The 22,646-nt window shown below is 40.3% G+C and overlaps 1 protein-coding gene and 1 non-coding gene across 4 annotated transcripts in view; one reads left to right on the top strand and one right to left on the bottom strand.

Annotated features, from left to right (window-relative positions):
* The window catches only part of LOC140937040 (E3 ubiquitin-protein ligase rnf213-alpha-like), a 95,676-nt gene that overhangs the window by 53,442 nt on the left and 19,588 nt on the right, over nucleotides 1-22,646 (top strand). Inside the window, exons 43-60 of one of the 3 annotated variants that reach the window (XM_073386566.1) lie at nucleotides 250-406; nucleotides 766-839; nucleotides 3,886-4,021; nucleotides 4,627-4,734; nucleotides 4,965-5,050; nucleotides 5,656-5,844; nucleotides 6,455-6,575; nucleotides 6,946-7,149; nucleotides 7,300-7,436; nucleotides 7,822-8,402; nucleotides 8,640-9,107; nucleotides 9,216-9,388; nucleotides 9,753-9,959; nucleotides 10,707-10,894; nucleotides 11,463-11,571; nucleotides 18,430-18,530; nucleotides 19,195-19,380; nucleotides 19,801-20,052. In XM_073386566.1, coding sequence (XP_073242667.1) covers nucleotides 250-406; nucleotides 766-839; nucleotides 3,886-4,021; nucleotides 4,627-4,734; nucleotides 4,965-5,050; nucleotides 5,656-5,844; nucleotides 6,455-6,575; nucleotides 6,946-7,149; nucleotides 7,300-7,436; nucleotides 7,822-8,402; nucleotides 8,640-9,107; nucleotides 9,216-9,388; nucleotides 9,753-9,959; nucleotides 10,707-10,894; nucleotides 11,463-11,571; nucleotides 18,430-18,530; nucleotides 19,195-19,380; nucleotides 19,801-20,052 — 3,477 coding nt within the window. The remainder of the gene's footprint in view (nucleotides 1-249; nucleotides 407-765; nucleotides 840-3,885; nucleotides 4,022-4,626; nucleotides 4,735-4,964; nucleotides 5,051-5,655; nucleotides 5,845-6,454; nucleotides 6,576-6,945; nucleotides 7,150-7,299; nucleotides 7,437-7,821; nucleotides 8,403-8,639; nucleotides 9,108-9,215; nucleotides 9,389-9,752; nucleotides 9,960-10,706; nucleotides 10,895-11,462; nucleotides 11,572-18,429; nucleotides 18,531-19,194; nucleotides 19,381-19,800; nucleotides 20,053-22,646) is intronic. The other 2 variants (XM_073386563.1, XM_073386564.1) reach the window with 2 other exon arrangements.
* On the bottom strand, nucleotides 17,985-18,058 carry Trnas-aga (transfer RNA serine (anticodon AGA)). Its single transcript has one exon. It is a non-coding gene; the product is annotated as a tRNA-Ser (tRNA).

Raw genomic sequence — 22,646 nt, 5'->3', positions numbered from 1 at the left:
GCATTGAAGCTTGCAAGAATGGCCTATTTCTTTCATGTAGTGGTTATATGTCAGGAATTTTATTTTTTTCTCAGTTTGACAGTTTTCAAACTCCTTGGATATTTTACCCCTGATCATGGTTGCAGCGTAGGAAATTCGAAATTAAACTGGGTTAAAAATGTTCAGATTATCACGAGGTAAAATCAGGACGTTAATGTTCAGATAAAACAAGCGTCGGTTGAATCATTCTATCCTCACATTGAATTTTAGCTTGGTAAAGATGGTGTACAAAACAGCTGAGGAGCATGAACGAGAGCCATGTTGGCCAGAAATTGAACGAGCTATCAGAAGGAGTTTCGGGGGACTGGATGCGATTGACCCAGTGAAAATCTTCAGGAAACATATTCCTTTTAGCAGAACCGAAATGGTACGCGTGTTGAATAATTTGTTTGTTTTAAAGTTGCCTCTGCTATGCGTCCACCGTATTTCACAGGTAGGCAGAAGGTCCACTCAAAACCTTCGAAAGGTTTTCAGGTTAGGTTGGGCCGGCATTCTGTGTGCACACCGATAACAACAGCTGTCGATTACGTCGGTTAGTAATCGAATTTCCTAGTCGATTTCCTACAATTAAGCGTTTGCACCGTAACTCTACTGGGGTGTAAATGTACTTTTCCTCGAAAAGGCTATAATAGTAATACTCGGCATCTAAGTACAACGTTTTCGAAACTATACGGGGATTTCTCCACTGTTTTTTTGTGATTCTTTGCGTTTTTACTCATTTCCTAGAAGAAGCAAAATAAAGATGCATTTTCTGCAGTCAACCTTATCAAAGCCAGCCTCGAACGCGAAATCTCCGGAGGGTAAGAGAGTCAACAAGATACAGTACTGTGCAAAAAAAAATGAGAGCGAATTTCGCGAATTTCGACAAACAGATTACGAACTTTCGTTTCAGACGAAATTTCGGCGAAATTCCGGCGCATCTATTGTTCTAGTCCCTGCGAAATTTCGGAAACTAGGTGATGAACCGAAACGAAAGTTTGCGGCATAAACCGAAATTCGGTAGCGAAATTTCGAGAAAGCTTTACGAAATTTCCTGTCATTAACTAAATTTCGGTTCGTGTTAAACGGTATTTCGCTTCGACGAACCGAAATTTCGTTATTGATTAGTTCTTAACTAACCAGGGCGCGGTTGTTTAAAAAAGGATAAAGATAACCAAGGATAAGAGTGAAATTTGACTTCAATTGTGAACGCCTACAAAGCAGATTCATATGGATTCTTTTTGCTTACCTTTTGATATTTGGACGCTCTAAAATCACGAGTCGAAACAAGCATAAAAAGCGCTGTTGATTAAGCTACTGACTATAAATTGTATTCTATCTTAGCGATCGTGTCGCAAACGGATCGCTACGATAATTGAACGTTGCTTCCAATCAATCCGTTTTTGAAGGATACTACCGATCGTATCAATCATACCGAAACCAGACCTTACATGTACATGCACCAGTAACAACATGAACCTCAGTAAGCAGAGAATCTTGTGAAGAAAATTTGAGACGGAACAACACGTGTTAATTTACGTATTGTTATTTGTGTTTTAATCTTACTAAATGAACGCGAGGTTTACTCGATATTGCTGTCCGTTGTTGGCAGATGCACGTTTAAAAACCGTCAAAAAAAAAAAACTGTTGAGAACATTCGTGAACCTACATGATGGAAACCTGTTCCCTGTTAAGGGCCTGTTTACATGGAGTGGGGGACCTCGGTCTAGCGGGGTTGGTTTCTTTTGTTTTCACGCTCTGGAGGACACAAAACAAAAGAAACCTACCCCACTAGACCGGGGTCCCCCACTCCATGTAAACAGGGTCTTACTGTGCTTACTAAATTCATTGCATTGATTGCTTGTTTTCCTCTTCCCTCCAGAACTGAGTAAAACGAATTGAAAGTATCTACGCCGGATGGGAACGTCCCGTATAAAGTCGTTCAAATTGTTCTTCGAACTTTCATGTTTTTAACTTACCGCAAGCGTGGAATGACAAGTCGCTGACACAAAGGAAGGGAATTGAAGCGCAAACTTGTGAAATTTTATTGCTGAGATTATTTAAATCACAAGACTTTGCTTTTTGTCACACATATGTCATTTCAAAGTGAGATCAAGGCTAAGATCGAGTCTTTCATGTAAGCTTTAAAATTTTGCTTTTTTAAATTAACTTGGCGTTAAGACAGAAGGAATCAGGGGTACCCAACGGCAATTTTCGGAAAATATCTCTTCGGAAGACGATTTGAGATCTAGAATTTTCGGATTAGTTGTCGTAAAATTTCTTGCTTGCCTGCCTCTTCTAGGATTTTCGAACATCAAAAAAATGGTATAATTGCCCATTTTTAACGGATTTTGACTCTAAAAAAGGCCACCTAGAATTTTCGGGAGCCTTTTCCTGGCTGAAATTTTCGAGAAGCTAAGTTTTTATCCCTATAATTTTCGGATCAATAGACTTTCAGCTAGGAAATCCGAACAGATGAAAAGATTTTAGGGGATAAAAAACTACGTTCAACAATGCTGTGTTAAGTGGTTTTGAACTATATCCTCGTTGGGTGCCCCTGAGGAATATTAATGCCGAAAAAAATAAATTGTCAGGAATCAATTTATTAGCTCAGTTACGCTGAAATTAGAGAAAATGCTTAACTGCAGGTCGAGCGATGGCTTCGGGTAAAAGTAACCGTATGCAAATTTCTTAATTCGAGTTTATTTCAGCGGTAAATCTTTTTCGACCGCCTCTTTGTTGAGAAGTTTCTGATGATTGCGGTAAAATAGACGGAAGTTAAATGCGGACTGTAACCGGCCTTTCCCTCAAGTAACGTGCAATCGGTAGCTGGTTAAGAATAGGTAAGTTTCATTCTAAAAGATCAGAAAAGTTTTATTACGGGAACATTAATTTGGTTGTCTGTGTTGTGGGCAAATAGTGTTACTTATCTTTGTCGAACCAGATTGTGTGTTTCCATGAAAAAGTTTTAGAGAGAACTTAACTGTTTGTTAAGCTATAAATGCGAAGCAGATCGTTATTAACTAGTGTAGTGATCTTATGAAATTTGTCGCAACCAGCGTTCTGATGAACAATCCCGGCAATCGAGGCGATCGAACGTAGCGAACCTACGATTCAAAGCAATGCAGGTAAAGGATGGAATTCGGCGAACTTCGCTCTCATTACTTTTGAACAGTGCTGTAAAATGACCCACTTCGTTTATCATTTACGGACAAACGCCAGAAATAGTCAACTTTACTCTGACTGCAGGGTGTTCCCAGAGGGTGGTGGTGGTGGTGGTGGTGGTGGGGGGGGGGGGGGTGGGGTATTGATCACGTTTCATGGAAAATAAAATGGCCGTTTCACATTTCACGGACAATATATTCGGCATTTCACGTTTCAAGAGAAAAAAAATGTTTTATACGATCAGTTTTGCTTATTTTGGTTAAGAACTACAGCCAAAGAACTGCCTTGTTCGATGTTCCCACCATTCTTCCTCTTCCTGTTCTTGGTGCTGTGAAAAGGAAACCGAGTTCTTTGTTTAGAAGTTGAGGCTCTGACCATCTTCTAATACAGAAACATGGTCATCCGAGGAGTCGTTATCGTATTCAGAGAGCTGGTCTGGTTTAGAAATTCCAGATGAAGATCCATCTTTTCTTTCATCATCTTGTGGCACTTCACTGCCACAGTTCACGGTGAATTCAACACTCGATTCTCGTTTCACAGATAATTATTATCAAAAATCACGGCTCACGGCGATTACCAAACTCACGTTTCACGAGGAATAGAAAGGTGATTTCACAATTCATGGGTAATAAAACCAGCAATTCCAATTCACGAAAATCCCCTTTACCGCCCTCTTCCCACTTGACGTTTTCATTTCAATAGAGAGAGTCGATACTTGTTGGTGCTGACAGAGAACTATGCAGCCTTGCCTATTGTTCAGCAGGAACTGCACAAAAAAGGCGAAGAACCCGTCGTAATTTTCGGCAGCAGCTTTCCCAAGGACCAAGAATACACTCAGGTACTAGCAGCTGTATTAAAGAGTAATTAAAAGTGTTATCACTCGTGAGATGGATGTTTCGTTAATTAGACTGTTTCAGTAACAAGACTTGCTCTCTCCTCCGCAGAGTGTATAATAGTAAATGCGTGGTAAGCCTGTAAGCCCTTCCCATCTTCCTTCGCGAGCGTTCTTTTATTTCTTTCCCCAGTCTCCGTAAGACACGAAGAGAGAAGAGAGAGAAGAGTTAGCAGAAACATTGTTGAAGACATCAATATTTTAGGGCAATGGCATGTATTTTACTTTACAACCCATAAAAACAACCTCTTCCATTTAACCAACCATTTACCTCCCAGGAACCAACTGACCTTAACCAACTACAGTTGAACCTCAACTTGGGGACTGAGGACAGTTTAGCAGCAGAGATGGAGCTGTTATGGAGATATACTGGAAAAGAGTCGGTTTTAAGATAGCTTGCTACCGTTTTTTAAAAGAAGAAAAATATCGTGTTAAAGTCATCCGGGTCCATCAGTTCTTCCTTTAAGCTGTGATCCCATGATCATTGGACTTCTATTAGCTGTTATAGCAATCTGTTGAATGTTTTGTTGGGTTGTCTTTTTATGTTTCAGATCTGCCGTGACATAAATCGAATTAAAGTGTGCATGGAAACGGGAAGAACTGTAATTCTTTTGAACTTGGAGAGCCTCTATGAAAGTCTGTATGACGCACTAAACCAGGTATAAGTGTCTGGCAATATTATATACACAACGTTCGGTATAACTACAAGTCATTCTTTATAATGTCTTCTTCGTATTATTACTTGACATTTTAAAACTTCTTAAGTCAATCACTCATCAATAAATCTTCAAATAGATACACACATTTCTTGGCGTAAATTAAGCTTTATTTACTACCTTTATAACGGCGTTAACGTTTGCGATATATTATTTTTAATCTGCACTTCTAGTACTATGTGTATTTTGGAGGACAAAAATATGTGGATCTTGGCCTTGGAAGTCACCGTGTAAAATGTCGCGTCCACGATGAATTCAGGTAAAACGTCCTTAGACGGTACTTTCAGTCCGTGAACATCGCCTGTCAATACTTATATGTAATTCCTTGTCATAGTTTGGTCAGTTAATGAGGAACGCAAACTTTAATCACTTCAGAAGTAGGTTACAGTCGTAGAGCTAATGACATACTAACACACACACAAAACTAGTATAGGGGTTGCTCATATACCTTAAAGAGGGGGTTTCTAGGATATTCCGACAAATACATAGTCAGTCTATTTATAGAGACTTACATAACGTTTGGGATAACGGTAGAGATCAACAAATTGACATTTTAGAACGTTCTTATCTAAAAAGTAAATGTAGATGAATTCCAGAAAGTTCTAGATATCATAACAGTCATTGCCACACCAACAGTACATAAAAATAGTGTTTATGGCGTTTAGATGTTAAATATTCGATTTAACCGCTCCAAACGCAGCCCGCAAGTTTTCGCTGGAAGAATTCAGGTCGTTTCATTACACTCCTTTATAACGAAGGTGCTTGGATATCTAATAGCTTCATTTTTGAATAATGTGGCTTACGCGATGTGGTCTGGCAATTCTGCTTTAAGTAAAGTTTACCAATTCATTTTCTGTCAAACAGATTGATTGTCATTGCTGAGAAAAATGTTGTGTACAGTAAGTTTCCGATTCCTCTTATCAATCGCTTGGAGAAACATTACCTGGTGACTTCAGCAAGTCTCAGTTCTCCACAAAAGGTCCTGGTGGACAAGTTGCAGGAATGGGTAAAAAGCTTTTCTCATGTCGACATGCCTCGTCACCAGCAATTAAGGTAAAGACAGAAAGTCAGCCAGGAATTTGTCAGTGTTTGTGAGGGCCAAAAGGCAGGTTTTTGTGTCCGATAAGCCCGAAACCACATCAACGAAGGACAAGAAAAGAAAAAATAGAAGAGCAAAGAAAAAGAAAGGAGGGGGAAAAAATTGCCATGGTTGCACTCTTAGTTTTTATATTGGCTACGTTTTTGGCCGAAAACAAAACTGCTTGATGGAAGAGGTCTATTTGACATTAACGTTTTCAAAAATTCTGTAAGGTATATTTTTATTGTGCATGAGGTAAGAAACAAATTTGTAGACTGCAAAACATCCTCACTTTACGGATGGAACCCGCGTACTATTCCCCTAACAAAATACCCTCACTACTCACTTACATAACAACTTAAACGCGTCCCCAGGTCTTCTCGCTTCACGGTCCACGATTTGGCAATTTGCTGCAAGATTGACGTCATTTTTCATATCGCAAAATTCTTCCAAATTCGGTCGACAATAGATGGTTATGAATCATGCGTGGGATATTAGCCAATCAGAAACAGAGAAATAGTTTGAATGAATAATAATGAAGTTTATTCATTTCTGATGTTTGTGACGTAATTTTGATCCTCACAGGAAGTACTCGCCTGGTGACGCATTTGTTGGTTACCATGCTGACACAGCAGCTTGCGTCGTACTGCAAGTAACCAGCAACATTGAAGAAAGCGAGTTCAGTGATGAACATTTGCAAGACAAGGTATAGTGAGACGTAATTTGGATGAATTTGAGCCAGTGTTGGCTAATTTAACCTTTTTTGGTAGCTCATTAGTTTCTGGTACAGTATTTAATGCTAAGTTTCCTTCCAATCTGCTCTTTTTCATCATAGCCGTTCAAAGAATCTGAGGTGGTGTCACAAATGGTCGTTTCTCTGTTTTCCAGAAGCACACCGCTTTTCTTTATCGTCTCTTTACCACTCTGTCTGTTAGCAAAGTGTGATGAAACTATTGATGAACCCATAGAATCGCATTCTTTTTACTGAAAGTGGTGGAAATACACCTTCATAAGTAGGAAAGTTAGTATTCACACACCTTATTTGCTTGATCGATTAACATTTGCTTGCCTTTCAGGTCTTCCAGGAATCGAAAGAATTGTTGTTACAATGCGCAACTCCGGATGCTGTTGTACGTCTGCTATCTACACACCTTGCTAAGCAAGCAGACGAGCTCTGGAAAAATTACTTTACAATACAGGAACATTCAAGTCTAACAGCTTTTCTAAGAAATGTTCTGACAATAGAGGGAGGGCATTCCGGAAAAGGGAGTTTTATTCAGGTGAGCTCTGATTAGATCTCGCGTCGGTAATTAATGAACCAAAGCGTAATAACTATGGAATAATATTGAATTTGATGTAACTAGGCTGTTAATTGTCATAACCACTATGACTTCTGTGTATTGCTGGAGATAACTTATTTCTTCTTGTAGGTGACAACTCATTCTAGATTGCTGTCGTCAAATGATTTGCAAGACATAGCACGTGCCACATCTCTACCCTTGCCAAACGTAACATGTCTAAGTCTTCAGCAGTTCCATACAGAACAACAGTTTTGCTCATCTGTGAGGTATACAAAATTAATTGCAAGTGTTAACTACTATTGCATTTCTAAACTTTAGGCAGGTAGGAAGTGAGCTTACTTGCAGGGACCGGGGGGGCAGAGGATATTTTTTGAATGAGCATAATTTTTCCATATCCCACCTAAACAAAGGTGAGTAAGTTTTGCGTTCTAGAGATACTTTCGTCGTCCTTATGTCACAAGTACTTCCTTGACAACTCCAGAAAAAATTTACCTTATTTTGACCAATTAAACGAAATGGATTAAGAGCGATGTGCCATTTTTGCAGCCTTTGCCGTCGTGGTTGCTTAAGCTCCCTAACAACAGTCCAGCCGAAACATTTAACTCAAAGACTCAATCTATTGTTGCATGTTATCACATTGTGATTTTCTAGGGATTTCTTTGCACAACTTGGTGGGAGGAAAGGACTGCTTATCGTGCAATGCGATGCTGGAGACGTCAATCGTAATTTGATACCCTGTGCCCGACACCTTCTCGTGGAACAAAGGACAACTGCAGAAGAAGATTTCAAAGAAAATGTTGGGAATGACCCTTCATCATTTCTGCATGTAGTTATGATTATTCAACTTCCTCGACTTGTCGGAGGCTGTGGAGCATTTGCTGGTTTCCAGGGAGGAAGGAAGCTGTCTGTTCACATTGACGAACTTCGACCGCCAACTGGTCACATCCCAGCCATTCAATTCATGGTGGATCGGTCAATGAGTGAGTTATTTGATGTTGCATCAAGCAGCATACGGGTGGACAAAAAATACGTTGAGGCAGCGAGAGATGACATGGTAGTCGACGAACAGAGTGATGCTATTGCGGATAGAGTAAATATCGTCAACCTTTTGAGAAGCTGTGTTCAAGCAGCTATTGCAAGAATTGATGCTGAACCATGGCGCTCATCACGATCAACACGGCGAATTGAGCTTATGCTGAGTCTTCTTCCAGATGGTAGAACAGATGGGACTGGTAAGGGTGGCGTTCAATTATCTTTAATTATTCCCTCGTTATGATTGTCTCAAGTTTCACAACATTATACCAAGCCAGTGGACTCCTTGCAAAGTATGAAACAGTTTGAAGTCACTGCGATTCCTTAGACAACTGCCCGTGCTGAGCGTTTTGTCAACAAGGATCCTTTTCATGGTTTGATCGGCTTCTAGTAACCAATTGACCATGTCAGCAACATTTTTTCTTCTTACTTTCTAGATCTATCATTTGCTACTATTCTGGCTCGACGAATCCACAAACTTCTTCAAGAAAAGGATGAACGGGCTGGAAATAAGGCAAATGACTGGCTACGCTCTGAGGCTTTAAGCGGTACTGGAATCCAAGAAAATGGAACATTCAGGAAAGCCCTGTGGCAAAGAGTCTATTCATCAGTTATTTCAATTCTTTCTGAAGTAATCGCTTTTGTTGACCGTGACTCCAACCTAGACCTGCTGATGGATGGAGGGAATTGGTTTTCAAGTCTTTGGCTAGGGTTTTTCCAAAGTGAAAACATAGTCGAACTTCATTATGAGAGCTTTTTGTCGCTGGAAAGTGGTATCATACGAGAACGTGTTCCTGTGGTCACCTCGGGTCGTGAAAAGCAGTCGTTTGAACTGCAGTTTCCTTTCTCTTGGATAATTAAGGAAAGAATTGATGCCATGTGGAGGGAGGCTTCGAGCATTGCGGGTGAGACACTTTTTTTCTTTTAAAAAAAAATTGTTTCATTTTTCATATTGTCTCTGAAAAACGTCTACGATCTCATCTTGATACTGTTGTGTCCTTTGTTGTCCTTAGCGGGATCAAACACGCCAATTCAACAGTGTTTACATGACCTTGTAAACAATAGTGAAATGGGCCGTTTTCTTGACGAGTCTTCGTCAGAAGGTTATAAAGAAGCTGCCGTTGAGCGTTATCTTCATGATTTTGTTCACATGGTGCTGAAGCCACTAGTCCCTGAAGAGGAAAAGGTATCAGGCATAATTTCCGGAATGTTACTGGTGTTTTCCTACCCTGCAGCTCCTTTCACGATCGACGATCGAACTGATTAAGATTATTTTGCATTATATACTAGGGTCTTTTTTTAATCCATAAGAATTGTTTTGAGCCGTTTTATATGCCTATTTTCTATTTTAAGAAATTCTCAACTTAAAACTGACATTTGCCGTTTGCCGTAAACGTGACTCTGAATCTCTTAAATGTCTTAATAAAGTCATGTATACTACTGGACCTTTTTGTGAATGAGGGTTGCAAGTCAAGCAAATCTTTCTCGTAGACACTGCAAAAATATATTGGTAAGAGCTCACCACTAGCCTTTTTTTTATTTTGTTTTAGCTACTCCGTCAGGCTATTGTCACAGCCGCTCGCGAATGGTATGTCGACTCGAATTTTTCAGAGGAGTTTGATCTCAGCATCCCTCTTATCCATGTTGTGTATGACGCCATCGAGAAACGCTTGGCAAATTTCAGCCAACTGTTACATGCGCAGCGGGACATTATAAGCGGTCTTCTAGAAGTCATTCCGCCCAACGAACAGGAGATGGTAAGAAAGGGTATAAGTTAGGTAGCCTAATAATTAATATGTCCCATGACTGGGCATTCGAGGGCACAGGAAAGAAACTAAGCAGTCTACTAGACGGTTTTCTTTTTTTTGGCACAAACCCGAAGCTACGTTTTGTTGTTACATCGCATCTTGCAAAGTGTTCTTGAAAACTGTAATCGTAATGTAAGTGTTCTGCACTCACATAAATTACTCAGCACTAAAAATGTATATTTGGTAAAACACACTCCCTGTAATACTTTCTGCTTTGAAGAAAGTAGTAGTTGTCGTGTGGTTTGTAGGACCTAATGCACATATTTCCCTCAGAAACTCTACGGAATAGATGCAAAAATATGTTGTTTACTTTCTGTGAATGGACTTGTATGAAAAGCCGACCAATAACCCTATTGAACACTTTCTTTCATGGATACATTACCTATTACTCCCTACTCCACAATGTTTTCACAAAGCTTATGCAAAGAAACTCGAAAGCACAACCAGCACCAACTTTGTCCCACAACAGTGAATGTAATGAAGAAAGCTATCAAACTTGAACATGGCCGGATAACACTATCTGACCGTCTATTGTAGTGTAGTAGCTTCTGACTCCTAACCTCGTGATTTGCGAGGGAGAAATCCGACTCCTGGCACAAAACATTTACTCTCGGAAATCCTTGCTGTGACTATCTAAAGCTCGTGCCTCTGGGCTACCCATGACTGTTTCCTTAACTTCTTGTATCCAATATTTAGGTCCTTGATGCAGTTGCCCTTCAGTTGTGTTTGTCACAGCTTGAACCAAGAGCAGAAGAGTTCGCTGATTCTCAGACTTGCTTAGTGTGGTGCAACAGAGTCCTGTCCATCAGATCAAGCGCCGAAAACATTCTTTACAGCAAATCACAGTATGGACCTAAATCAACTCAGATTCTTAATCATTGCAGGTCTGTGACCCACAAGAATAAACTGTAAAGTTATCCTACGAGTAATTTAGTGATACCTGGAAAAACGATCCTTGTAGTCTGTTGCAAATCTCTGGTAAATCCTTATTATAGTAAGGACAGCCTAAAAAACAAGTATTGTAAATTTAGAATTCTTGCAATAGCTCTTTCACTGCTAATAAAGGCCGAAGAAATTTGAAATTTCTTTTTGCAAATTCCACGAAATAAATAGCAATATGAAAACGTTCTGCAAAAGAGGCTTCATGTGAATAGTAATACTATAGGATTCCATCCAAAGATAAAGAACTTAGATTGACATGATGTTTGAGCGAAAAGGTTTATGTAAAATACGTTCTCTTCATAATAGGTTCCTTGATCTTTCGGTTCACAGTGGTTTAGACCTCTTTTTCCTGGTCTTTATCAGGCGATGATCAAAACAGATCTGATGAAGACCAGCAGGAAGCTGTTGAAACTTGGCGATCAATAGGAAAGTGACTGACGTCTAGAATTCCAAATTATGTTGATTATTATTTTCCATGCTATTCTCTTCTTTATTTTGCCATCCCAACAGGTCAACTTGGCAAAGAGTGTGCGCTGTAAGACTGTTTATAGAACACACCTGTCCTGGTTCATCGGCCTGTCACCGAGCGGATGACGTAAATGCTTTCAAGCTTTGGAAGGTGAGAATCAACCTTTTCTACCCGTCCCCAAGCCTTGGAACGAGGTTGGGTGAGAATAGAAGGCACCGTGGTACTCTCGTCTTTTCTAGATGTATTTTAGCTGGTGACTTTAAGTTAAACTAGCAAGAGTGTTCCATTAAGTTGTAGATCCCGAGCTTTTAGATGTCTGGTAAAATTTTGAAATTTGTTTACCCACGGAGCATTTAGGAGTTCTAAGAACTCGTTGAAACGTTTCCGTGCGTTCCAGCACGAACTGGAATTTGAAAGTGTTGGTTTTTAAGGAGAGGGGGAAACCGGAGTACCCGGCCAAAAACCTCTCAGAGCAAGGGAGAGAACCAACAACAAACTCAACCCACATATGGCGTCGACGCTGGGATTTGAACCCGGGCCACATTGGTGGGAGGCACCACTGCACCCCTTACTCCTCAAGGGTTATACTTAGAGTGCCGTAACTTGAACCCCAGACAAAGTTCAGTCGTCAAAATTGCCTGATGAGTGTGGTCCTTGCACCATACGAAACAGTTCTGTAGCAATAAAACAATGATTACTCGTGAAACCTGAACTTCTGTGAAGTTATATATATATATATATATATTTATATATATGTATATTTATATGTCCTTGTAAAAAAGCGTCATTTTTATGTAAAAAAGCAGCTTTTTTACAAGTTACCTGATTGTAAAAATACTGCTTTTTTACAAAAATATATTTTTTGTTAGAAAGTTGATTTTTTTTATGTAAAAAAGATGTTTTTTTACAGAAAACATTTTTGTAACAAAGCTGCTTTTTATGTAAAAAAGCTTTTTTCTGTAAATCATGCAGTATTTGTAATATTGTGCTTATTTACACACACATAAATAGGCAGCTTCTTGATTTTTACTGAACCACATTGATGTGCTTCTCAATGATTCTTAAATCAAGTTCGCGCTCCTATTTTACAACAGCCTGTAGGTTGGTTGTAGAAGTTCTTTCGTTTACTATTATTATTCTGCGAGCCGAAAACTGTACTGTTATGCATCCTTTTTTCCAAGGTTATCAGGTGCAATAATCGGTTTAGCTGTCAACAAAACACTTGGCTATATTATAAATGAAGTCACTCGTGTTTACATACATTGATAAGGGGCAGGATGTAAGACGCGTGCATGCGTGGTCCAAATTGTTAAGAAATTATATGTTACTCATTCATTTTAGCATTGAAAGTCCAAGGAACAAAATAATGCAACTCGATTAATGTCATCTCACCCAGGGGGGAAGGGCCTGATATAAACCATATAGGTATGTGCCGCCCCAAAGGGCAGGAATTTTGCGCCGTGTTGGCCTGTAAACAGGTCCCATTAACTACGGCTGTGTATCTTCGTCTTTTCAATTCCAAAAAAGAAGAAAGTGTAATATGTGGATTCAAAATGACTTTTAAGAAATCTGTTTGTTGCGGTTTTCGTCTTATCAATGATAACATAATTTCTGTTTGCAAACACGTAATGTTGTGTTTTGTTACCACCTCCAGAACTGAAAAAGGATGTGGGAAATGACATTTTTTTGGGTCCGAAATACTGCCAGGATTTGGAGAACCGGGCGGCGGCACACCCCTACCAAGAATTCCCTTTATTCCTTTTATGCCTTTTATTCCCCAGAACTATAACAATTCTATTTATAACAATGCTTCCTGTCATCCATTTTTTATTTCTTTTTTAAAATTCATTTTTTAAATCTCAGAAAGCATAACATTGCAACCTTCTTTTCAAGGAAACCAATGAAATGAAACAACAACAGACATTTTATAATGCGGAAAAAAAAATTGTTCTGACTGCCGGACATACAACAAAAGACTTAGAGGGGTGCCCGGGGCTAATTTGAAAAACCGAACTAAGAGAAATTCATGGCAATGACCTTTTGGATGTCTTCTTTTGATATGTGCGAGACCTCTGATTCATCATCCTTCACCTCTCCAAAGGAGTCAGAGCATAGCCTTTCGTCGAGGCTTTCCTTCGCTAGCTCAAATAAACGATCACAAAACCCCGCATTCCACGCCTTTCTAGAATCCTCTGGGGTGTGCAGAGCGATAACATTACCCAATTCCTGTACTGTTATGTCGGTATTGAAACCACGCGTTTGAAGCTTCCGCATGAAAATCTCAGCAAGTTCTTCGCACGTGAAGTCATCACATATGAAGATTGCTCTTATTCTACGCTTAAAACCGGGGTTCAATTTTATGAACTCTTCCATCTGAGCTGGGTATCCAGCAAATATCATCACTGGATTACCTCGGAGCATGGCTTCCATCAAGGTAATCCTTCTCGGAGTCCACCCTCAGACGATACGCCTCATCTACGAAAAGTACGCTGCCCTCTGCCCGCTCGATACACGCTTTCGTCTAAGAGGCAGTCTGCCCGAGAAACGAGGCAACAAGATCGGTTCGTTGCACTTCGGCCAACTTCGATGATTTGGTAATTCCCAGGTCTTTCAAGATGCCTAGAAAAATATAAATACATTTTAACCTCCATTAAGCAGCCACCCTTCGGGTACCTGTAAGTGATCACTTAATAGAGGTTAGCCGGTCGATTGAGGTTCATCAGCAGAAACTTCGCTTTATTTTGAAACAAGTGCGCGAGGGAAGGTGTGTTACGGGTCCACAATTGGCCGTCACCTTCTATAACGACGATACTTTCCTTCATCATATTCGTGACTAGACGTACGACTGGTTAATTGAGGTGACAACAATAGAAGAACCCGTTGTCGGTTGCCGCTGTCGCTCAATGGAGGTGGCGGCTTGAAACGTGTATAACTTCTTATTCCAGTCATTCGTTCCTACAATTTGATCACTGGCCGCTTATAAGAGGGTGCCCTCTTATTGAGGGCTCAACTGTTATTTGGCTGATGCCAGTAATCGTGAATTCACACACCTGCCATCAACTTCCCTATCGTCGTTTTCCCAGTTCCCGGATTACCCATGGGCACCATGTGGTAAACAGGTGGATCTCTCTTGTCTTTACCAGAGGCCCCTGCTGTAATTTTATAGGACGCCCGCTACGAAATACAGATAGCCAGGTGCAAAAATAAAGTCAAGACGTTAACATTGCTACCGTTGGGTATTGTAGAACAACTGGCTTTCGGTCCCCGTCAAACTGTAACTTATTCAAATTTTATTGGTAGTCGGGAATGAGAAAATAATGATATTGAAAGAAACGACAGGTAGATGTACGATGAATTAAACGTACGTGTGACACTAACCATTCGCGGGAAGTCGCTGTAATCCTCACAATACTGGTGTAATGCCCCGATTCATGGCTTATTGCTCCCCACAATATCACGTTATTGGCACTGGACCCGTAAAGGGGCATTAATTCACCAGGATTAGAAAGGGAAAACTCCGATAACGTCAATGGAATGTCAACTTTAGCCTGCAAGAAAATTGAAAAATAAAGCGCACTTAAATGGTTGGTTTTCACAAATCCTTTAAGTCAGGTTTGGTAACCCAAACATCATGTGCTGATGCATGTCAAAATTTAACTACAACTTCAGATTTTCTTACGTTAACTGTACGGTTCAGGCAAATAGCAAGTACGTTTGCAAGTCTTCTATACTTGATCACTCTTCGTGGTGCCGCTGATAGCTCTATATCCTATGACGCAGAAAAGAAAAACAGAAATGAAAACGTGAGTAGGCTATGTCGCAAAAAGGTCAGGTATAAACACATGAAGAACTACTCAGATCATCGAGTTTCATTGGCTACATTTCAAATAGGATAAATATCGGAATATCTTTTGCTTACCTTGGTGACTCCTGTCTGCACGACCTCCAATAAACGAGTAAGTGAGTCTCCTTCCTCCCAACTGGCCGGCACGATTAGATAGTTACACGGAGACACTGGACACTGAGTTAAGAAAATCATTTAATGCTGTTATTTGAACAATAATTTGTCCTTTTTGTTTCCATGTATCTTGGACGGGAATGAACAAATTTACACTGCCCGGATGCTTTAAGTTAATTCTCCCAAAAAAGAAGACGCAATAATATCCGCATGCTGCGTTATTTTGCGTACTCAAGACACATTTATAATAAAAACCGGTTACTGAATTTTTCATTCCAAAACAGAAACAACAGTACGTTACCAACTATGACGCCATCCAAAAGCCGGCTTTAGATGACCAAGCGTAGCGACAGGATTTTATAAACAGTTTTATTTCTTGATTAATATTTGTTAGTTGAGAAAAAGGATACTGTAGATGAAGACGTTCCCATTTTCATTATCTGCATCGGAGTCATGCACACGACTATAAAACGTTTCTTTGAAAGACTTGCACGTCCCCTCAAAGAGCCCATCCTGGTCCTTTAATCAAAAATGATAATGCATCACTGTTCAGCCATTGTCAACGTTTGTCAAGCCGCCCCACCCTTCCAATGCCCCATTTTGACAGTGAACTTAACCGGAGGCGTATTTTCAGCGACGGGCTGCAACTGAAAGTGGCTCTGCCCATGTTTCCAAACAATCTCCTCTACAGGATCAATAATAGTTAGCAATACTAATTTGCTACGTCGAAAAATGTTTGAGGCCCGGCAAAGGCCTCACTTCCTGACGGAGTGCGTTGCTAAACAAATCACCTTTCCTTAAGCTCCCCTTTTTTGGGGATACAGCTTCAAGAATTACTTTGATTTTGTAAAAAAGGCCAAGGAGCCGAAGAAGTGGGTTGGGAAGGGAAAGCCTTAATTTCCAACGCTTTGATCTATGATTCTATTTACAGTCAATTAGTAGATAACGTAACTACAGTTCGTTTACATTAACGGTCACCTCCATTTCTACTTCCAACTTTTCCAGAAGCACTTGATAAAACTCCATTGTGTCGTTCCAAAACCCAACACCGCGATCTTTTTTATCCCAGTCAATGGCTGTCAGAAGCTCTGCTACGCTACATTCATATTCTTGCCGCTGCAAAAGAGAACAAGTTGAGAACCCTATCTAAATAATAAACGACTGTAAAAAGCAAAGATAAAGTTAACCCATACCATGAAATACTTACCTGGAATTCCTTAGTGTGCACTTTCGAAGCAATGTCGTAGATCTTAACAGTGGCTGTCATTGTTGGACATCCCTCGGGTATAACTTTGGATGCCTGTCTGAGATCAGTTATAAAACGAACATGTTGGAGAATTGATAAAAGGCAATTCATATAACAGTTGCTACCGACATCAGGGAAGCCTGCAAGGATTAAGCAAGAAGAACATGGTTAGCATGATTTTACTGAGAGCGTGTGAAAGACACAAATTCTAACCACGTCCTCTAATGCCGCACCGAGAGACACAGAAAACATCAAGAAGGAAATATGCCGTTCTTTAACCAAAATGGGCTACGCATCACAGCACCTACCGGCCCTTCACAAAGCCTAAAACCACGCTACAGTACGTCCATCGCGAGAGCAACCACCCACCGAACATACCCGCCGGCATCAACAGACGGCTATCATCCCTTTCATCGGACAAAGCATCATTCGACCAAGCCACCCCTCCCCCCATACCAAAAAGCTCTCGACGAAAGCGGATACCACTACACTCTACACTACGAACCGACTACAACTGCTAAACGGAGAAACAGACAACGCAACAACATCCTCTGGTACAACCCCCCATTCAGCAAAAGCGTCAGCACCAACATCGGTCACAGATTCCTCACCCTAGTAGACAAACACTTTCCTAAAGAGAACAAACTCAGAAAAATCTTCAACCGCAATACCATCAAGATCAGCTACAGTTGCATGAATAACACTAAACAAATTATCGACAACCACAACAAGCGTATCCTGAATGCATCCAAACACACAGATAAATCCACAGATAACTCTGTTGACAACAAATCATGTAACTGTCGACAAAAAAACTCATGCCCTCTTAACGGAAACTGCCTTCAATCATCAGTTATCTACGAAGCAACCGTCAAACGTAACGACAATAACACTTCTGAAACATACATCGGACTCACAGAAAACGCCTTCAAAACTAGGTACAGAAACCACACTGCATCATTCCGTCACCCAAAACACAGGAACTCTACGGAACTCAGTAAACATGTCTGGTCCCTGAAAGACAACAACATTGTCTATTCTATTTCATGGCGTACCATTTCATCTAGCTCATCCTATAACAGTTCGAGTAAAAGGTGTAACCTTTGCCTCAAAGAGAAATTTTTAATTATCTGTCGTCCTAATCTATCATCACTTAACAAACGTAACGAACTTGTATCTTCTTGCCGCCACAGAAACAAAGCGTTGCTATGTAACAATTAAACATTTAAATTTAAATTTTGCCCAACAACGTAATCTCAAAGCATATAGTCGATGAACCTATGCCACTGATATTAATATTTAAAGGAAAATAAAGGGAGATGTAAAGAATCAACCATAAGAGGACACAGAAAAAATCTGAGCCCCAGATGGGATTCGAACCCACGACCCTCCGTGTTCTAGATCGGATGCTCTAACCTCTGAGCTACTGAGGACTCGTTGGCGAGCAAGGGTCATTTTTGTGGGTTGGACTTGCGAACCGCATCTCGCAGTCACACAGTCCATCACGAGTTCTGGGGCTCAGATTTTTTCTGTGTCCTCTTCTGGTTGATTCTTTACATCTCCCTTTATTTTCCTTTAAATATTAATATCAGTGGCATAGGTTGGTTGGTTGGAGGCTCCTTCATGAGTGAGACATTTCTTACTATTAATGTGACTGTGTGATACAGTTAAGCCTTAATGTGTTGCTTGTGATGGACTGTGTGACCGTATTTATCGTGCTTTTGCAGAGTGTCTTAAATATACAGACGTATTTATCGTGCTTCTTCAAATGTGCACATGTCTAATACAAACACTCTCCTTACAGGCCTTGGGAGAGGATACAGACTTTGCAAAGCTACACACCATGCGGGTCATTGAGAAGTTTCTGGTTGACTGTAGTGAGGCTGTCAGTAAACGCTATACCAGGTACGATTGTGTAATGTGATAAACGTCGTTAGTGGGCGAGGGGCGAAGGACGCATTTTTTACTTTATTTGATATTTTATGGGTTCAAAACTTAAAATGACGAAAAAGGAAAGAAGCTTTATTTTGAAAGTTTTCTTATTGAAGTATTTATTACCTTATTGGCTTAATACAGATACTTCCAGTCGGCGTTTCAAATTAAACTTTTCAGAGGTTAAGCAAAGTGATTAACCCTTAAGCCCCAATATTCACCAACATTAATTTTCTTCTGACAATATCAATACATATTCGAGAGGAAAGGTTGTGAGAATTAATGAAGTGATCACAGAAGGAAAAATGCTTTGATCTTGAAACAAATTTTCTCAACTAGAATATAGTATAGGGAGATCATTGCAAGAGAATTTGTATAGTGTTGTGGGGGATTAAAGGTTAAAGCCAGGGTTGAGTTTTTCGAAGGTCGATTGATGCAAATCTAGACCGGTTATTTTTTAGCCTGCGAACAGCAGACGTATTTCCGGTGGTCGCTTCTCGGAGGGAGAGAAGCGACGACCGGAAATACGTCTGCTGTACTGTGTAGTTCTCTATTCTCGGGCTTGGAACAACCAGATGCATGTGCCTAATATGCGGACGGCATCATTTTAATCAATGTCATGATTCCCTTTTCACAGTTTTGGTCTTAACACCTGCCCCGTGTGCTTGGACGGCTTAGTTGGAAAGGACCCGGTCAAAATACCTTGCAGTCACGTGATCTGTCTGCATTGCATTTCTGAATGGATAGTACAGGAACGAAATTGTCCTATGTGTAGACAGGACATCCCTGAGGATTTTAGGATACAGTCCACCCAAATTATAGGGTTAGATTTCTTTTCTTACTTAAAAGGGTTAGTTTCTAGTTTGGAGTGAAAGGCGGAAAATTACAAACTTGTCCCCCTTACTTTTGTTTATTGCCAAGAAAGATGGTTTACAGCTTACTATTAAATTAAGAACTAACGCCTTGGGTCGAGGCCAACGGTTATGGGGGACCTTACGAACAACTTATTGACCAAAACGTGCAAAACCAACAAACATGAAAGTGGCTGAACAAAAATGAACAAATTTGACTAAAAATCTGCGACAAACATTAGCGTGACAGTCAACGGATCGAAACAGTTGTTCTTTTAATTGAGGATGTTGTCCTGCTACAGCTCATTTCAGTGTGATCATGTTTGTCCCTGGGAAAATTTGAGGTGTACTGATGAACTACTGCTAATATCTTTCTGTTGCGCCATTTTTAGGAAAGCTGTCCAAGAACACTCCGACTTTCGCCGCCGATGTAACTCTTTCTTCATGGAGCTTGTTTCATTATTTTGTTTTGGCGCTGAAGGGCGTGAAAGTGTAATGAACAACGAGCTGTTCGACATGTTCATGAGTTACGTGATCGAAGCTGCTAGTTCTAAAACCAAAGACTTTTCTCCTTTCCCTGAGCATGGTATTGATGCAACTGCTGTGGTGAGGTCATTCCTACTACAGCAACTACTGAGGACACGGTATGTAATGGAAGCATTTGTTGTTTCATTTTGTTCGTTTTGTGGTTAGGGATTTGTGTAGAAGTGGCTGTAGACAGAATGTCGCGCATTTCTATCTACCCCCCTCCCCCCCTTCCCCTTCACTCCCTTCCTGATTTTTTTTTTTCGATCCTACCCACAATTCTAAATTTAGCACAAGTGACAGTTATTTAAAATCAGTACTCGCCTAAAGGTGGTTTCGGTGCCGTTTAGCAGTTAACATTTCGTTATTGGTCACCTTGAGAAAAGTTTCCCGGAGAGCATCATGTAAAGCTCTGAGATGGGACAATGTTAAGACGATTCGCAGAGTTTACATCGTCCAATATCGTATTGTATTCTCGTTTCATTTGGTTAAACGGAACAATCACCCTGATTCGGACTGAGACAGAAAGATACGATATTGTTCGCTTTTCTAAGGTGACCACTAAGTTTTTGGGCTCGGAAACAGGCTCTTGGGAGTCAAATGAATAAGGCGAGAGAAACATTGCAGGTGAACTTTGACCCAGACCCTGGTGTGAAAACAAGGTCTAGGCTGGTCTGCCGACCGTGTGATCGTCCATCCGGGAACTTGAATAAGACGAGTGTAAGAGAAAAGTTCAGAGGTGTTTATCTGCCAATGGGCTGAGTTTTTACGAGTTATTCGATGATATTTCGCTTGTGTTAAACGTCAGAAGATTATGCATGGCTGTTGATAGTCTTATCAGTGCCGCGAAAGTGTGTGACTAGAGACCTTTAGCATCAGGTTTTTCATGGGAAACCGCAAACCGCAGTTTGCAGTTACGAGTTGGCAGTTTCACGTTGCCGAGAGTATAAATTTTAGAAGGCGTTCAGTTCAGTTCAGTTCAGTTCATTTTTATTTAGCCAAAATACAATACAATACATATAGGAACTGTAAGGTTGCAAGGGAGCCCAGAAGAAACCAGAAGGCTTTTGAAGCCTGGGTTCCCCAGCCACAAAGAAATAAGTAAAATAAAATGAAATTCACGAAGTGATACGTTAAAAAAAGGAACTAAACAGAGACTGAGTTAAGTTATGAATTCAGTAACAAGAAAGAGAAAAAATTTTAACCCTGGATTGGAACAGAAAACTTTCTTATGTTAGTACGGCAGAAAGGAATAAAAAATCAATTTGAACCACGCGTTCATTGTTTAGTGCCGCCAGTGTTTTTCATCAAGTCGAAGTGCATCACTTTCATCACCCAAAAAACAGGAATAATTCATTGATTCAAGATCAAAAATCCAACAAATACATCGCAAACGGGTATAAAAATCAAGTTCGTGCCTTTAAACGCGAGGCTGTACAATGTTTAATGGCAAAAAACATTGCCGTAAATCACTTACCGCTGGAAGCCCTTCCTGCGGTTCAAACGTGAACGTGACCGCAAGGCCGTGGTCACGTGACAGTTTCCGGTTTGCCATGAAAAACCTGATGCTAAAGGTCTCTATTGTGTGATTTCCGCATGGTGTTGACAGGTATGTGGTCGCGTGGTTGAGCTGTTTCGCCAAAATATTCTGTGCCAGCCATAAAAACGTTTCTTCGGTGTTTAGGTTTCCCGATTGTACCTTGGAAAAGCAACTCTCGATCAGGGAAATTGGATCTACACCTAGTGTCTGAATCCTGGTTTTAGGAAAAGAATCTGTTTTCTTCATTTTTCATACGCTTTTTAGGCATTTTGAAGACAAGTAGGTGATAACACGCAATAATAACGACCTTTGAAACTATTTGCTCAACATAGCAAGTTTTTACAAGGCAGTTCCCTCATTAGCCATATCGGGCCCATTCCCCTAACTGGAGCCGAGTACGGCGGAAGTTGGTCAGGCACGATTTTTAGAGCAACGCGAAAAGTACTCGGTCACAAAAACACGATGTATTATCAATATTCGCTACAAATTAACTAGAGAAACACGGCTAAGGTATATTTCAACCACAAATGAATTGCATTAGAAATAATATGCGTCAAACAAGCCAGCCCGTAAAGTGAATACAACAGTACTCACTTGATTCATTAAGGAAAAATTATCCTGTTCTTCTTTCTCTCCATTTCAAAGTGAGTACGGTGACTAAAGAGCTGAAAATTGTGTTTTCGCTGTAAATAAAAGCGTCAAACGATGTATCTACAGATGCGTTTTCTCTCTAGTCCCTGATATGTTAAGATTCGCAAGGTTTTAGTGTGAGTACTGTTGGTGGGTTCCGTCGAGCTATGCAAATCAGTTCTAAGTAAACTAGCTTGGTTGTTTACTTAGTTCGTGACAAATAGCAAATAAACACAAATAAATATTAGCAACACACTCGACTAAAAAATGAGCCGGTACAATTCTCGTGAAGTCAGCGAAAAACAGCTTTTTTCTTACATCACAATTGCATAGCTCGTGTCGTATTTTTGTGTTGTACAAATGACAAGGACGGCTATTCATATCGCTTAATATTTTTTTCACGGCCGTTCTATCTTTTGGAAAACATTGTTATTTTGTCTACCAAGCCGACTGGATTTTTTTGACATTCGCAGTGCTCATATTGAGTAATGGCGACTGTAATGTTACCATATCTGAGTCACTTTTATGCCAGGTGAAGCACCT

This window comes from Porites lutea, chromosome 5, assembly GCF_958299795.1.
Source record: "Porites lutea chromosome 5, jaPorLute2.1, whole genome shotgun sequence".
In the NCBI taxonomy this organism is placed as follows: Eukaryota; Metazoa; Cnidaria; class Anthozoa; order Scleractinia; family Poritidae; genus Porites; species Porites lutea.
The sequence above is the reverse complement of the archived record's forward strand: the minus strand, read 5'-3'. Positions and strand labels throughout refer to the sequence as shown.